This window comes from Mobula hypostoma, chromosome 16 (assembly GCF_963921235.1).
Source record: "Mobula hypostoma chromosome 16, sMobHyp1.1, whole genome shotgun sequence".
In the NCBI taxonomy this organism is placed as follows: Eukaryota; Metazoa; Chordata; class Chondrichthyes; order Myliobatiformes; family Myliobatidae; genus Mobula; species Mobula hypostoma.
In genome coordinates, this window is record NC_086112.1 from 14,035,984 (window position 1) to 14,053,559 (window position 17,576).

Consider the following 17,576-nt stretch of genomic DNA (forward strand, 5'->3'; position numbering starts at 1 on the left):
AATGGGAAAAGCAGCTGCAGTTTCTAAACTAACCAATCATGATGGAAGTGACTTTCGACAATCAGAATAAGACACGCCCCCTCCCCCCACCAGGACACACATGGGTTTCCTCCGGGTGCTCCAATTTCCTCCCACAGTCCAAAGACGAATGGGTTGGTGAGTTAATAAGTCATTATAAATTGTCCTGAGGTTACGCTAGGGTTAAATATGTAGGTTACTGAGTGGTGTGGCTTGCTGGATTGGAAGGGCCTGATCTGCACTGTATCACTAAATAAATATAAAAGCTTAGCTACCATCTGACACATTCTCTGATACAATCTCAATTTTAACGTTTGCTGAAGATCATTTAAGATATTTAAAATTAAACTCCATAAGCTTTTTATGCCATTACCAATGTCAATATAATTTAAGATAGGATACATTACAGTACTTTACTTTTAACTTAGAGAAGCTATTATTTTTCCATTTTTCTTTTACAGTATAATCAAATCATTAAACAACTCAGTGTCCTTTTAAAGTACCATGGATTCCAGTTAATTGGGCTGACGGTTAATCGGGACAGCCTCTTATCTGGACAACTCTTAAAGAATAACATCTAATCAGGAAAGTTGCCAGGATTCCCTTTATTTTGAACACAAAGCCGTTTAATTGGTTGCTGAACTGTTTCTAACTGGTGTCAGTCACATGCACTTGCATGGCTGTTAGACGCTACATGGTGCTTAAAGCAAACAGTTTTTAAATAGCATCTGTTGCATGTTTGTGTTAAAAAAAAAAGTGAATTTTGATACTGATACAGCCAAGAAACAGCAAGGTAATTTGAACTGTTTTGTTCACTATGGTTTCAAGTATTCAGGCTTGGAGATGCCAGAAACAGCCGGGAGTGAAAATGAAACAATTTCACTACTTCAACAAGTTAGAAACTATGAATAACTTAAAAGGTATTGACGTTCATCTTGAATGCTGCAATGAAAATAAAGATTTGGAGGAGGCAATTGTCAAAAGCATAGTATGAAGGCAGTCCATTACCTGCACTGATTTTGTTCATTTACAGTCAATCAATAAAGCACATCAGGAAGTACTGAATGAATTTCTTTGTCGATAACTATTACGAACTAGTACACAGTTTTATAGTACCGTAGTACTATTGGTAGTGTTCTAATTTGTTCTGTATTTCATTTGAATACATAATTAGTTACTCTGTTTGTCTTTTTTATACCTTTTTAACTATTTCCATGAAACTTCAGCTAGCTGGGGCAGCCACTTCATTGGCACTAGAATATGTACTAGACCCAATGTGTCCCAATTAACCAGAATCTACTGTATTTTAAATGTAATGCAAATGTCCTCTCGATATACAAAGTGCATCACATCACCTTGCTGTTACTCGATCCACAACTTAGAGTCATGGAATCACAGAGTAACACAGCGTGTAAACAGGCCTTTCGGACCAACTCGTCCACTTGGATAAAAGTTATAGGCAAGAGTTCTGGACCTACCTTATGTGAAATTAGGGAGTCAAGGATTGGAACAGGGGTTTCGTCATTCAGAATAAATTGCACTTAATATTAATTAACACATGACATTCTGCAGATGTTGGAAATCCACAGCAACACACACAAAATGCTAGAGAAACTCAGCAAGGTCAAGCAGCACCTATAGAGAGCAATAAAGAGCCGAGGTTTTGGGAGGGAGGGGGGAGAGGCCAAGAATAAGAAGCTGGGGAAGGGCAAGGAGTACAAGCCAGAGGTGATAGGTGAAACCAAGTGAAGGTGAAGATATGTGGCTGGGGGAAGGGGTGCCATAAGAAGCTGGGAGCTAATAGGTAGAAAAGGTAAAGGACTGAAGAAGAAAGAATCTAATAGGAGAGGAGAGTGAACCATTGTAGAAAGGGAAGGAGGAGAGGAACTAGAGGGAAGTGATGGGCAGGTGAGGTGAAGCAATGCAAAGTTGTAAGAGGGGAGCTTTAATGGGGAATGGAAAAGGAGAGAGGAGGCAGAGGAGAAATTAATGTTTGTGCCATCAGATTATTCATATAAGTGACATGTTGGTTCAAGGATAAGAAGGCAGTTTAAGTTCAATGCACAGCCTGCACACTGACAGAGCATTGCCAAATAAAATTTTTCTGATGGAGCAGTATTTTGCCAAATGTAATAATAAACAAAGATCCTATCTGCCCTTTGGAAAAGAATGAAACAGATGCTATGGCTCAACTTAAAGGAGTTTTCCTGAGACCCAAGCCAAAATTTGTCTCCATTTCCAATTTAATTTAACAGAGTATCTGGTTATTTATTTCAGTTTCGATTTGTGGGATGTAGTCTGCATTACACTGGTTGTTGTATAATTCAAAATGACAACATTTGTACAATCAATAAAGTATTTTTGGAGCCCCATCTGTCCTTTAGACACCTTAAAGCTGAGAAAGATACTGATAACATCATAAGGTCCTTCTTTCTAAAGCAAAATCTACACAGGAAAGTGCCAGTGGAAGCTGACAGACAAAGTGATGGATGTGATTTCAATTTCAACATTTAAAGAAAATTTGGGTAAGTACATGGATGAGAGGGGCATTGAGGTCTACGGTTCAGGTGCGGATCGATGGAACTAGGCAGAATAACAATTCAGCGCAGACTAGATAGGTCAAAGGGCCATTTTCTGAGCTGTGGTGCTCTATGACACTAGCAAAGTTGGAATGAGCAAAATCCAAGCAAAACTAGATGTGAATAGAAGAATTAAAGCAAGATCTTGAGAAATCCTTAAGATGAATACAGGAAGAAGGCAAGGTCAAGATTATTTTCATTACCTGGTATATCCTTCCTGCTTAGCAACTGCGGCCAATGAGAAGGTGCAGTCAATGGTTGCCAGGTGACCAATTGCCTTTCTTATTCCGTGGTAGTGCTCGCCAAACTGACTGTGCATGAACAGAATGAGAATTACTTTGAAAAAATCAATTACAACATAAATATCCCTAAACAACTTAATATACACTCAGTAGTCATCTTCATTAGGTACAGCTGCTTATTAATGCAACTATTTAATCAGCCAATCATGTAGCAGAAACTCAATGCACAAAAGCAAGCAGAAATGGTCAAGAGGTTCAGACCGAACATCAGAATGGGGAAGAAATATGATCTAAGTGACTTAATAGTGGAATGATTATTGGTGCCAGACAGGGTAGTTTGCGTATCTCAGAAACTGCTGATCTCCTGGGATTTTCACACACAACCGTCTCTGGAGTTTACAAACAAAAAAAAAATCCAAAGAGTGGAAGTTCTGTGGGCAAAAATTCCTTATGAATAAGGGCAGTCAGAGGGGAATGGCCAGACTGGTTCAAGTGGACAGGAAGACAACAGCAACTCAAGTAAACACACCTAATAATGGTGATGTGCCAAAAAACATCGCTGAATGCACAACATGTCGAACTTTGAAGAGGATGGGCTACAGCAGCACAGGACCACGAGCATACGCTCAGTGGCCATTTTATTAAGTACAGGAGCTAAGTAACAAAGTGGCCACTGAGTGTACATTATTGTTTGTGAATCCTGGTAAAATATTTAATCATTATACTCAAATGCGCAGCGGATTTGGAAGGTAGTTAACGAAGTCAACAGAATAATTTTCCTTAAATAACAAATGCCATAGGAATTTTCAGTCAGCATTTACTCAAGGAGAATTTCCTTTCCCTACTTCAGACTGGTTCACTTCACTCAATATTCAGCATCCTTTAATATCAATGATGCTCAGAGATGAACTAGTATCAGGTGCTCTTTTTCCATGGCAACGACAACGAGTCAAAGGCACTATCTTAGCTCTCGGCGGAAACTGGCATCCTAATCAAATTCCACCAAGCAAATAGTGACAGCACTTTAAGTTCAGCTGATTGGCTATTGGATTACCTGTAAACTGGACAGAGATAAATGTAGCTCTTTGACTGTTGCGTTAAAGGAAAATTGTCCTCTTCTGACAGAGCACAATCAGATGTACACATCTGCATGACTTTTCTTGTGCCTTTTCAATAGCTATTTACAGCATTGTTGATACTTAAGGACTGGGATGTTAATCACTCGGTGTGAAAGAATTAGACATGATGCTTAAGTGGATAATTAAATAGTGATCACAACATGCCCATATGTGTGGAGATGAACAAAGCTGAAGAAATCCCAACCGGGGCATCAAGCAAATGTGAAGGTTATTCAGCTCTGAAGGAGCCAGTGGTGTTGATGGCACAGGGAAAAGCTTTGCAAGTTACATCATGTTATGCCCTCTACAATATACTTTGAGTACATGGAGGCTTTCCGTCTTCTTACTCCCTCCTGGGAAACAGATTCCGGGTGTACAAGGTGATAAGGGGCACAGATCGAGTGGATAACCAGACTCCCCCACCCCCCCAACCCCGGCAGAAATGGCTAACATGAGGGGGTGTCATTTTACAGTGATTGGAGGTAAGTTTAGGGGGGGATATCAGAGGTAGGTGTTTTTTTTTCCCACACAGAGAGCGGTGGGTACGTGAGCACCCTGCCAGGGTGATGGTAAAGATAGATTCATTAGGAGCATCTAAGAGACTCATAGCTAGGCATCTGAATGCTAGGGCTTTGTAGGAGGGAACAGTTGGATTGATCTTGGAGTAGGTTAAAGAGCCAGCACAATATCTTGGGCTGAATGGCCTGTACTGTGCTACAGTGTTCAAACATTGTCAATAAACCAATCAATAACAATAGCCATCAATTATCCATCATTACGTACTTCTAACAAGTAACTTTCAACCTGTTGATTGAGCCACTATATCTACAGTACTGGGTTAAAGTCTTAAGCAACGCAGGGTACCGCATATTGCTAGGGTACCTATTACTTTTGCACAGTACTGCATTTGACAACATGGAGTGGAGAGGGAGTTTGTAAATCCGGCGGGAGCAAAAAAGGTTGGTAATGGTGAGGGTGGAGCACCACAGCTGAGGTGTGGGACAGCTGGCAGAGAAGGAGTGCCAGGGACGGGTGTGTGGTGCGGGTGCAGACACGCCCAGCCCTGAGGCACCAGGCAACGTCACTTGGTTCCTAAACAGTTGGTTCATCGATGATTACAGAATGTGTCTTTGGTGCTTCCCGCTCCCTCCCCTCTCCCTTCCCCTTTTCCCAACCATGATTCCCCTTTCCCACTCTCAGACACCCAGAGCAGAATCAGGTTTATCATCACTCACACACGTCAAAGTTTGGGTTTTTTTTTGTGGCAGCAGTACAGTGCAATACCTAAAATTACTAGAGTACTGTGCAAAAGTCTTAGACACCTTGTCTATATACCATATATGACTAAGACTTTTGTACAGTACTGTAGAATAACTTTTCAATATGAAATATAAACAATATGTGGTCTATTCAATGAGGCCACTGAAGGAGAACAGAAATGCAATGCCCCAGCAGAACAGTTTTCTGCTTAAGATCTTGAACTGGGGCACAAGCCTTCATATAAACATTTGTAACTGCATTTGATCTATTTAATTTCTCTGACTTCATTCAGAGCTTCAACGATCGGCCTAACAGACAGTTCAGATGCAAAGTTAATACCCCTGACGTACTCCAGTAATTTCAGCCACTCTGCATTGCAGTCGAGGACGAGTTGCTCACGAAGCTGACACAGTTGCCGGTGCTTCTCCACAATGAATGGGGTATGGAAGCGGACGACAGCCTTTGTGCTACGGATAAAAGGGAACAGAACCAAGGTCACTAGAGTAATCATTAATGTCACTAGTAAAGGAAGTCAGATTCACAATGGCTTCTTTCAGAGTTAACCTTGAAAAAAAATGAATGAGAAAGAAATGTTGTATAAAATCCGGATCCTACACGGTTCACTACGCCACAGGAAGTAGTCAAAAATCAAGATACATCCCTCAAAATCCATCTGCAGATAGACAATCTTTCACGTCGAAGCTTAATTTAATATTAAAAGTTTCCTACTAAAATAATCAGGCAAAAAAGTCACATCATAATTCAAGATTTTGTATTGTATCTCTAGGCAAATAAAAATATAGCGACATATACATACTTTGATGAGAAAATTTCTTTGAATTTTTTGAACTGGGACTGCTAAATAGTGATCGAAGGCAAAGTAAACTTGTTATCGAAGTGCGTAATTTTCACCATACACTAAATTGAGATTCACTTTCTTGCAGGCATTTACACGAAAATAAAGAAATACTGTAGAATTTAGGAAAAACTACAAAGACTCACAAACAACCAATGTGCAAAAAAAAAACCAAAGTCAAAATTCAAGATTGTTTAATGTCATTTCTCGTGCACAAGCGTAAGGAGAACAAAATAATCATTACTCTGAATACAATGCAGCACAAAAACATCCACAAATGGGAAAGAACATGATAATAATAAAAACACAATAAATACTAATAGAGAGCTTGAAATAAAGTGGTGGTGGAGTTAGTGGGTGGAGGTGTTGATCAGCCTTACTGCTTGGGGAAAGTAACTGATTTTGAGTCTGGTGATCCTGGCGTGGATGCTGCGTAGCCTCCTCCCTAATGGGAGTGGGACAGACAGTCTACAAGCTGGGTGGGTGGGATCCATCATGATGTTGCTGGCCCTTTTCCAGCATCTTTCTGTATACATGTCCTTGACGGGGGGGTAGGCTGGTGACGCGTTGCACAGTTTTGACTACCCATTCTATAGCCTTCCTGTCCGCCACAGTGCAGTTTCCGTACTGTGCAGTGATGCAGCTGGTCAGGCTGTGCATCTATAAAACAATGTGAGTATGGATGTGCAAAGTCCAGCTCCCTTCAGCCTCTTCAGAAAGTAGGGGAGCTTTCTTGCTTGTGTAGGAAGTCTTCTGGGACCATGAGAGGTTGTGCGAGATGTGAACTCCCAGGATTTTGAAACAGCTTGCAGGACAGGCAAAGATCAAAGTTCAAAGTAAACAGATGTCAACATATACAACCCTGAGATTCATTTTCTTGTGGGCATACTCAATAAATCTACAGAATAATAGCCATAACAGAATCAATGAAAGATTGCAAAACTTGGGTGTTCAAGAGTGCAGAAGACAACACACAGTGCAAATACAAAAAGAAGAAAAATTATAATAAATGAATAAATAAACAATAAACAAAAAGACTAGAGTCCTTGAAAGTGAGCCTATTGGTTGTGGAACCAGTGAAACAGATTGTTTCAACAAGATTGCTGTTATGGCTCCGACAGCGCGTTTCATAATCCTTGCAATTGCTGACTGCAAAGCTGCAACAAGTTATACAGCTGTCAGTAAATGCTGCAAGTGAAAGAATGCTGTGGAGAGACAAACTATTTAACCCTTCAGTAAAGAGACATTTACATAATTACATTTTAAAAATTACCAGGTTTTAGAAAGACACAGCACAAGATGGCCACGATTAACAGTCTTCTGCCACTTGACAGTTTCGGCCCAATTACATTCTCAGGTTCCAATAAATCCTGCAAGAGGGCCACAACCTTGTCATGGTTTGGAGGTTTGCCTGCCTCAGTAACCTGGAGAACTATGTTGGCTGGAGTCAGGGCTTTATGCTTTGGCTCTTGGTGTAGAGTCACCCACGCCAAACAGGTCAAAGGTTAGAGGCCAGACTAACAGCGGTCCACTGGTCCTCCAAGTTCAGAGATTCAGCTCAGGGACCGGCAAAACAAAATTGTTACGTAAACAGCAATGAAGAATTCTTCTACATCTGAGTGTGGTGGTATTCCTGAGTCTCCATTCGGGACTTGTGTGACTGACAGTAGTGAATACTGAGAGGAAGCTACTGACACTGTGAAGGAAGCCCTGAACACTACCAGAGATCGAGGGCCTTCATTGCTCCCCTAAACACCAGTAGCATAATGGGCAGCAACTTCCAAGAAACACAGCTTCTCAAAACGGTGCAGGGGACTCTAGAATATAGAACATTACAGCACTGTTCAGTTCTTCAGCCTGTAGCGTGGATGAAATCACCAGAGAGACAGAGTCACTGGTAGTTACAAAGCAGCTTCTTTATTCCACACAACAAGATACAGCAGGCATCATACGGACGGAGACGCTTTCCGCAGAAAGGTCAGCTAGCCCAATGTGGGCTCGATAATTATATGCTAAACACAGAGGCAACTGCTACTTAAAAAGTTATAGACAAAGCTTCCTATTGAAGCTACATACAAAATATCACACCATCCTTTCCTTCCGACGCCAACATGTCGGGGTTGGTATCCACAGCCTTTAGGAATGTAAGTTACAATACATTTATTTGGCACTTGCCGTGCTAACATAGAAGACAATTAATATTTATAATGTATAGATAATACTGTCTTCGAAACTACAGCATCAGGCGCCAGAAGCATCTGGTATTCACACCCTTTTAGGAAGTGCATTGTCAAACAGAAGTCTGGTGGCCAAAGTCATTTAAGTGTAAACAAATCATCTACCCAAAAAAACTCACTCTAACACAGTCCATAATGTTGTGCCAACCCTTTGACCTACTCCAAGATCAATCTAACCTTCCCTCCTATGTAGCCCTCCATAATTCTATCAGCCATCTGCCTATCGAAAAGTCTCTAAAATGTCCCTAATACAACTGCCTCTATCTCCACCCCTGGCAGCACGTTCCATGTACCCACACTCTCTGTGTAAAACAAACTTCCTTCTAAGATTTCCCCTGCACTCTCTCCACCGATCACCTTAAAATTATGTCTCCTCAGATTAGCTATTTCTACCCTGGGAAAAAGCTGCAGGCTGTCCACTCGATCGACATCTCTTATCATCCTGAACACCAGGTGACCTGGGGGTCCCTCATTCTTGTAACCAGTCCAGTAAATCACTCCTTCGCAAAGACTTTACTCTCTTTCTGGAAATGTTGCAACCAGAAATTAGCACCTGCTACAGGTGAAACCAACCCAGTGCTTCGTCAGCAACACAAGAGATTCTACACAGTCGCATCTCTGGAAACAAGCTTGGTCAAATGTATTTTAAAAGAGAAAGAGAGCGAGACAAGAGATTCTGCAGATGCTGGAAATCTGGAGCAACACACAAAATGCTGGAGGAACTCGGCAGGTTAGGCAGCATCTATGGAGGGGAATGAACAGTCGACATTTCAGACCAAGACCCTTCATCAGGGCTGGAAAGCAAGAAGGCAGAAGCCAGAATAAATGTTTAATCAGTAAAAGTTTTGATATCTATTCCTCTGTAATAAGAGGCATAGATTGAATTCTCAGCCAGAGACTTTTTCCCCGGGCAGAAATGGCTAATATGAGGAAGCATATTCTTAAGATAATTGGAGGAAATTATAGAGGGATATCAGAAGCAAGTTTTTTTTTATTTACACAGAGCAGTGAGTGTGTGGAATGCTCCGCCGGGGCAGTGGTAGAGGCAGATAGAACCATAGAACCATAGAAACTATAGCACAGATACAGGCCCTTTGGCCCTTCTTGGCTGTGCCGAACCATTTTCTGCCTAGTCTCACTGACCTGCACACGGACCATATCCCTCCATATACCTCCAATCCATGTATCTGTCCAATTTATTCTTAAATGTTAAAAAAGAACCCGCATTTACCACCTCATCTGGCAGCTCATTCCATACTCCCACCACTCTCTGTGTGAAGAAGCCCCCCCTAATGTTCCCTTTAAACTTTTCCCCCCTCACCCTTAACCCATGTCCTCTGGTTTTTTTTCTCCCCTTGCCTCAGTGGAAAAAGCCTGCTTGCATTCACTCTATCTATACCCATCATAATTTTATATACCTCTATCAAATCTCCCCTCATTCTTCTACGCTCCAGGGAATAAAGTCCTAACCTATTCAACCTTTCTCTGTAACTAAGTTTCTCAAGTCCCGGCAACATCCTTGTAAACCTTCTCTGCACTCTTTCAACCTTATTTATATCCTTCCTGTAATTTGGTGACCAAAACTGAACACAATACTCCAGATTCGGCCTCACCAATGCCTTATACAACCTCATCATAACATTCCAGCTCTTATACTCAATACTTCAATTAATAAAGGCCAACATACCAAAAGCTCTCTTTACGACCCTATCTACCTGTGACGACACTTTTAGGGAATTTTGTATCTGTATTCCCAGATCCCTCTGTTCCACTGCACTCCTCAGTGCCTTACCATTAACCCTGTATGTTCTACGTTGGTTTGCCCTTCCAACGTGCAATACCTCACACTTGTCAGTATTAAACTCCATCTGCCATTTTTCAGTCCATTTTTCCAGCTAGTCCAAGTCCCTCTGCAGGCTCTGAAAACCTTCCTCACTGTCTACTACACCTCCAATCTTTGTATCATCAGCAAACTTGCTGATCCAATTTACCACATTATCATCCAGATCATTGATATAGATGACAAATAACAATGGACCCAGCACTGATCCCTGTGGCACACCACTAGTCACAGGCCTCCACTCACAGAAGCAATTCTCTACCACCACTCTCTGGCTTCTTCCATCGAGCCAATGTCTAATCCAATTTACCACCTCTCCATGTATACCTAGCGACTGAATTTTCCTAACTAACCTCCCATGCGGGACCTTGTCAAAGGCCTTACTGAAGTCCATGTAGACAATATCCACTGCCTTCCCTTCATCCACTTTCCTGGTAACCTCCTCGAAAAACTCCAACAGATTGGTCAAACATGACCTACCACGCACAAAGCCATGTTGACTCTCCCTAATAAGCCCCTGTCTATCCAAATGCTTGTAGATTCTGTCTCTTAGTACTCCCTCCAATAACTTACCTACTACTGACGTTAAACTCACCAGCCTATAATTTCCCGGATTACTTTTCCATCCTTTTTTAAACAACGGAACAACATGAGCCACTCTCCAATCCTACAGCACTTCACCCGTAGACAGCGACATTTTAAATATTTCTGCCAGGGCCCCCGCAATTTCAACACTAGTCTCCTTCAAGGTCCGAGGGAACACTCTGTCAGGTCCCAGGGATTTATCCACTTTAATTTTCCTCAAGACAGCAAGCACCTCCTCCTTTTCAATCTCTACAGTTTCCATGGTCTCACTACTTGATTCCCTCAATTCCATAGATTTCATGCCAGCTTCCTTAGTAAATACAGACGCAAAAAATCTATTTAAGATCTCCCCCACTTCCTTTGGTTCCGCACAAAGCCGACCACTCTGATCTTCAAGAGGACCAATTTTATCCCTTACAATCCTTTTGCTCTTAATATACCTGTAAAAGCTCTTTGGATTATCCTTCACTTTGACTGTCAAGGCAACCTCATGTCTTCTTTTAGCCCTCCTGATTTCTTTAAGTATTTTCTTGCACTTCTTATACTCCTCAAGCACCTGATTTACCCCCTGTTTCCTATACATTTCATACAACTCCCTCTTCTTCTTTATCAGAGTTGCAATATCCCTTGAGAACCAAGGTTCCTTATTCCTATTCAATTTGCCTTTCATCCTGACAGGAACATACAAACTCTGCACTCTCAAAATTTCCCCTTTGAAGGCTTCCCACCTACCAATCACATCTTTGCCAGAGAACAACCTGTCCCAATCCACGCTTTTTAGATCCTTTCTCATTTCCTCAAATTTGGCCTTCTTCCAGTTCAGAACCTCAACCCTAGGACCAGATCTATCCTTGTCCATGATCAACTTGAAACTAATGGTGTTATGATCACTGGAACCAAAGTGCTCCCCTACACAGACTTCTGTCACTTGCCCTAATTCGTTACCTAACAGGAGATCCAATATTGCATCCCCTCTAGTTAGTCCCTCTATATATTGATTTAGAAAACTTTCCTGAACACATTTTACAAACTCTAAACCATCTAGACCCCTAACAGTATGGGAGTCCCAATCAATGTATGGAAAATTAAAATCCCCTACCACCACAACTTTATGTTTCCTGCAGTTGCCTGCTATCTCTCTGCAGATTTGCTCTTCCAAGTCTCGTTGACTATTGGGTGGTCTGTAATACAATCCCACTAATGTGGCCATACCGTTCCTATTTCTCAGCTCCACCCATAAGGACTCAGTCGACAAGCCCTCTAATCTGTCCTGCCTGAGCACTGCTGTAATATTTTCCCTAACAAGCAATGCTACTCCCCCACCTTTCATTCCTCTGCCTCGATCACATCTGAAACATCGGAACCCTGGAATATTAAGCTGCCAGTCCTGCCCCTCCTGTAGCCAAGTTTCACTAATTGCTACAACATCATAATTCCACATGTCAATCCACGCCCTCAACTCATCCGCCTTCCCCGCAATACTCCTAGCATTGAAATATATACACCTCAGAAGATTTTTACCACCACTCACAACCTTTCTATCAGCGGATTTGCTTAAACTTTCAACATCATTTATTTTCACCCCAGCCACACTGTCAGCTCTGGCACTCTGGTTCCCATCCCCCTGCAAATCTAGTTTAAAGCCTCCCCAATAGCACTAACAAACCTCCCTGAAAGGATATTGGTCCCCCTGTGGTTCAAGTGTAACCCGTCTCTCTTGTACAGGTCCCACCTGCCCCAGAAGAGGTCCCAATGATCCTGAAATCTGAAACCCTGCCCCTTACACCAGTTCCTCAGCCACTAAATTAGGGCATTTAAAATTGTCTTAGAGAAGCACATGGATGAAAGAAAAATTCAAAGTATTCAAGTATTTGAAGCTCGTGTATTATCAAAGTATGTTTGCAGTCAGGGTTATGTGTGAGGGAAGGATTATTTTGTACTTGGAGTAGGTTGAAGGGTCAGCACAATATCATGGGTCGAAGGGCCTGTACTGTGCAGTACTGTTCTATGTTCTACAACACTTTCGCTCTTTTTGCATGATTTTTATTATATTTCCTGTTGTAATGTACAGTAATGTTTTGGGTATTACACTGTACTGCTGCCACAAAACAACAAATTTCATGACATACATCAGTGACAATAAATCTGACTGACAGTATTTTGTACCATCAGTTACAGTGAATAAACAGTGCAAAGAACAGGAATAATGAGGTAATGTTTATGGGTTCATGGACCATTCAGGAATCTGGTGGTGGAGGCGAAGAAGATGTTCTTCAATCATTAGGTGTTAGTTCAGTTTTTGTTCCTTTATCAAAAATGTAAAGGTGGAGAACAAAGCAGAAGGGGTTAACAAAGGGGTGACGAGAGGACACGAACCAGGTGGATACTCTGGGATGACTGGAAAACTGATGTAAGGTAACAGTGTAGAAAATAAAGATATTGCCAGTTCCCTGGATAACTTACGTACGTTTCACAGTGAAGTGGCAGAGGTGGGAACAATTAAGATCAATAATATATTGGTAAATTTGAAGTTCACTGTAGGTCCAAGTGAATACATAAGATTTTCAGGCATGGGTCAGCAGGTGAAAGGTTGGCATTACATTAAGCAGCTGTAAGTTTTCACAGCAAACAGGTTGTTACAGAGTCAGATTATTGATGGAAAAGTGGAGGTAGGTAAATGACATTTGCAAAATGACAGCCACCATGGGCTTCAATTACATAAACATCTGAAGAATGCTTATGTAACTGGATGGTGTCACAGCACAACCTCTCACTTAATGTCAGCAAAACTAAAGAGCAGATTATCGACTACAGGAGGAAGAGCTGGGGTCCAGGAGCTGGTTCTCATTTGGGGGATTGCAGGTGGAAAGGATCAGTAACTTTAAATTCCTTGGTGTTATCCGATCAGAGGATCAGTCCTGGGACTAGCACACAAGTGCCATAACGGAGGCAGCATGACACGCCTCTACTTTCTGAAGAGTTGGTGCAGATTTGGCACGTCATCTAAAACTCTGACAAACTTCTATAGCTGCACAGTGAAGAGTACCCTAACTGGTCACACCACGGCCTGATACGGAAACATCAAAGCCCAGGAATGGAAAAGCCCACAGAAGGAGGTGGATATAGCCCAGTCCATCACATTGAGCACACCCACAAGGAGTGTCATCACAAGAAAGCAGCATCCATTATCAAGAACCCCCATCATCCAGGCCACGGTCGCTTCTGGCTTCTAGCAAATTTACTTGACATTGATTTAAATGCACTCGCTGGTCCATTCCCCACCAGTGATGCCAACAGAGGAATAAGGTTGACGTCAGATTACCGGGGGGACTCGGGGTTGATCGATGCAGAAGAACACTTCAAGCAACATCTAGAGGGGCAGGAAAGGTGAACACACATTGACAGCAGCAACAGAACCAATTTGGACTGCAAGTAGAACAATGCCAGAGCTATGAGCAACACTGCAGTCTGCCAGACCCCAGAAACGACAACCATCAGGAGCCCCTGTTGGATCTGATACCCAAACCTCACATTGGAGTGCCGCTTGTTTCAGTCGAGACCACAGACAACAGCAACAGAGATTATTTATTCAGCAACATCATGGAAACTTCTAAGTTTTTCCAAATTCTGTTAATATATTTCCCCACAAGGCAGGGAAACAGCTCCCGACAACTTCCTGTTCAGATTACCAGTTTCCTGTTTAATATCAAATCAGGTTTAATTATCATTCAAACAATACATGAATACAGCCAAATAAGACAGCGTTCCTCTGGAGCCATGGTGCAAAAACAAACACGTGCGTTCAAAATGAGAGATAAAGAAAAGAAAAAGAACATAGTAAGTCAGGAAAACACATCTTTAGTCCGAGACCCTGAGTGTAAAGTCCCACAAACTGATGGTTCCCGGCAGACCAGCGGCAATTCCACTGATCCAACACTGGAGGGCAGCACGGACAGGAGAGACTACTCCCAACCAAGTACGGACGCCACGCTATACCGCCTTTGGTGTCTTCTCCTCAGCTGGACAGTAGTAGCAGGCAAGCCCATGGCTTGAGGTCTGTCCTCACTTCAACAGAGGCAACTCTCTTCTCTTCCACCTATCTCTCCCACCCAACAAGGAAAACAGGCCTGCGGCAATCAACGTCCAACAGGGTCTTGTGATCGCAAAAGAAAGGCCCCAGACAGTCACCCACAGTTTCTCTGCACGCCATCTTTGCACAACAGCTTCGGTGCCTTCGACGAGCAGGCAGCAGCACAACCTGCACCCAGGTCAGCTCCTCCAAACCTGATCCAGCTCCTCGCACGGCCCGGTAGCCTGACTCTCCTCCTGCGGCTGACAGCCGGCCTCCCCTTTCTCTGAACCACCGGCTGGCTCCTACAATAGCCCGGCTGGCCATTCCAAACCACAAGCAGCTCACTGATATGGTAGACCTGCTGTACTCAAAGTTACTGGAGTCCAGTGTAGTCTTACAATCAAAAAAACACATTTAACAAAGAAAAAAGCACCTTTGGTTACCCCAGAGAGGCCACTGCTTCTACGCTCACCACCATCTTACCAGAATAAGCATGTTTCTTTGCATCCATTCAGAGAAAGTAAATTTATAATCAAAGTATGTACAAGTCACCATATACAACCTTGAGATCATTTTCCTGTAAACGCCTGCAGGAAAACTACGAAATAAAATATAATTTATGAAAAATTACACATAAACAAAGATGGACGAACAACCAATGTGCAAAAGAAGACAAATTGTACAAATAAAATAAATAATACTGAGAACATGAATTACAAAGTCCTTGAAAGTGAGTCTGAAGGTCGTGGAATCAGTTTAGTGTTGAGGAGAGTGCAATTATCCACACCGGTTCAGAAGACTTAAGGTTGAAGGGTAATAACTGTTCCTGAACCTGGTGGTGTCGACCCAAGGCTCCTGCACCTCCTGCCCAATGACATGAAGAGGAAGCATGCAGGCTCTCCATCTGAAGATCACAACCCAAATGGGTATTCAGACTTTGATGTGTGGCCTTGCTCACAGAACGCTGCAATTTGGTTTAAGATACAAACAGTGAAACAGTATCATGTTAATTGAAATATAGAATCTCAAAATGTGTATTGATTTAAAAACAATCCCTGCTGGCCAGCAAAGGTTACATCATATTTTCCGGCAGGGAAAGGCCAAAGTAACTGCATTACAACAGTCATAGAACATAGAAATCTACAGCACATTAAAGGCCCTTCGGCCCACAATGTTGTGCTGACCATGTAACCTGCTCTAGAAACTACCTAGAATTGCCCTCCCATATAGCTCTCTATTTTTCAAAGTTCCATATACCATGTCATAGTCTTGGAGTCATTGAACACTATAGCACAGAAACAGGCCCTTCGGCCCATCTAGTCTGTGCAGAACTATCTAATCTGCCTAATCCCATTGATCTGCACCTGTACCATAGCCCTCCCATCCAGGTAGCCATCCAAACTTCTCTTAAATGGTGAAATCAAACGCATACCCACTCCTTCCTCTGGTAGCTCATTCCACACGCTCACCACTCTCAAGTGAAGAAGCTCCCCCTCCTGTTCCCCTTAAACATTTCACATTTCACCCTTAACCCATGACTCTCTAGTTCTAGTCTCACCGAACCTCAGTGGAAAAAGCCTGCTTGCATTTACCCTATCTAAACCCTTCACACTTTTGTATAGCTCTATCAAATCTCCTCACATTCTTAAATGCTCCAGGGAATAAAATCCTAACCTAGTCAACATTTGCCTAAAACTCAGGTCCTCAAGTCCTTGTAAACGTTCTCTGCACCCTTTCAATCCTACTGATAGCTTTCCCGTAGATAGGTGACCAAGACAGCACACAACATTCCAAATTAGGCCTCACCAATGTCTTTTTACAACTTCAATGTAACATCCTAACTTCTGCACTCAGTACTTTGATTTATGAAGGCCAATGTGCCAAAAGCTTTCTTTACAACCCTATCTACCGGTGATGTCACATTCAAGGAATTATGGATCTGTATTCCCAGATCCCTCACATCTACCACACTTCTCAATGCCCCTGCTGCTCACTATGCAAGACCTACCCTGGTTGCCCTCCCAAAGTGCAATTAAATTCCATCAGCCATTTTTCAACCCATTCTTCAAGAAGGTCCAGATCCCCACTGCAAGCTTTGATAGTTTTCCTCACTGTCCACCATGGCCCCAATCTTGGTGTCACCCACAAATTAGCTAATCCTGTTTACTAATTTATCATGCAGATCACTGATATAGATGACAAACAACAACGGACCGAGCACTGATCCCTGTGCCACACCATTAGTCACAGACCACCAGTCAGAGGCAACTATCTATTACCACTCTCTGACTTCTCCCACAAAGCTAATGCCAAATCCATTTTACTACCTCATCTTGAATGCCGTGCGAATGAACCTTCTTGACCAACCTCCCATGTGGATTCCTGTCAAAGGCCTTGCTAAAATCCATGCAGACAACATCCACTGCCTTATCTGCATCAACATTCCTGGTAACTTCCTCGAAAAACAATAAAATTGGTTAGACATGACCAACCATGCACAAAGCCATGTTGACTATCCATAATCAGTCCATATCTATCCAAATATTTATATATCAGGCCTCTTAGAATATCTTCCAATAACTTTCCCACAACTAATGGCAGTCTCTGTGGTCTTTAATTTCCCAGTTTAATCTTAGACTGTTTCTTAAACAATGGAACAACATTAGTTATGCCCCAATCCTCCAATATCTCACTTGTTGCTAAGGATGTTTTAAATATCTCTGCCTGGGCCTGTGCAAATTCTGCACTAGCCTCCCACAGGGTCTGAGG

The 17,576-nt window shown here is 42.3% G+C and overlaps 1 protein-coding gene across 1 annotated transcript in view; it reads right to left on the minus strand.

The window, feature by feature from the left end:
• The window catches only part of msh3 (mutS homolog 3 (E. coli)), a 266,392-nt gene that overhangs the window by 142,566 nt on the left and 106,250 nt on the right, over window positions 1-17,576 (minus strand). The window contains exons 17-18 of the mRNA XM_063068557.1: window positions 5,568-5,684; window positions 2,801-2,908 (exon numbers count right to left, since the gene is read on the minus strand). Coding sequence (XP_062924627.1) covers window positions 2,801-2,908; window positions 5,568-5,684 — 225 coding nt within the window. The remainder of the gene's footprint in view (window positions 1-2,800; window positions 2,909-5,567; window positions 5,685-17,576) is intronic.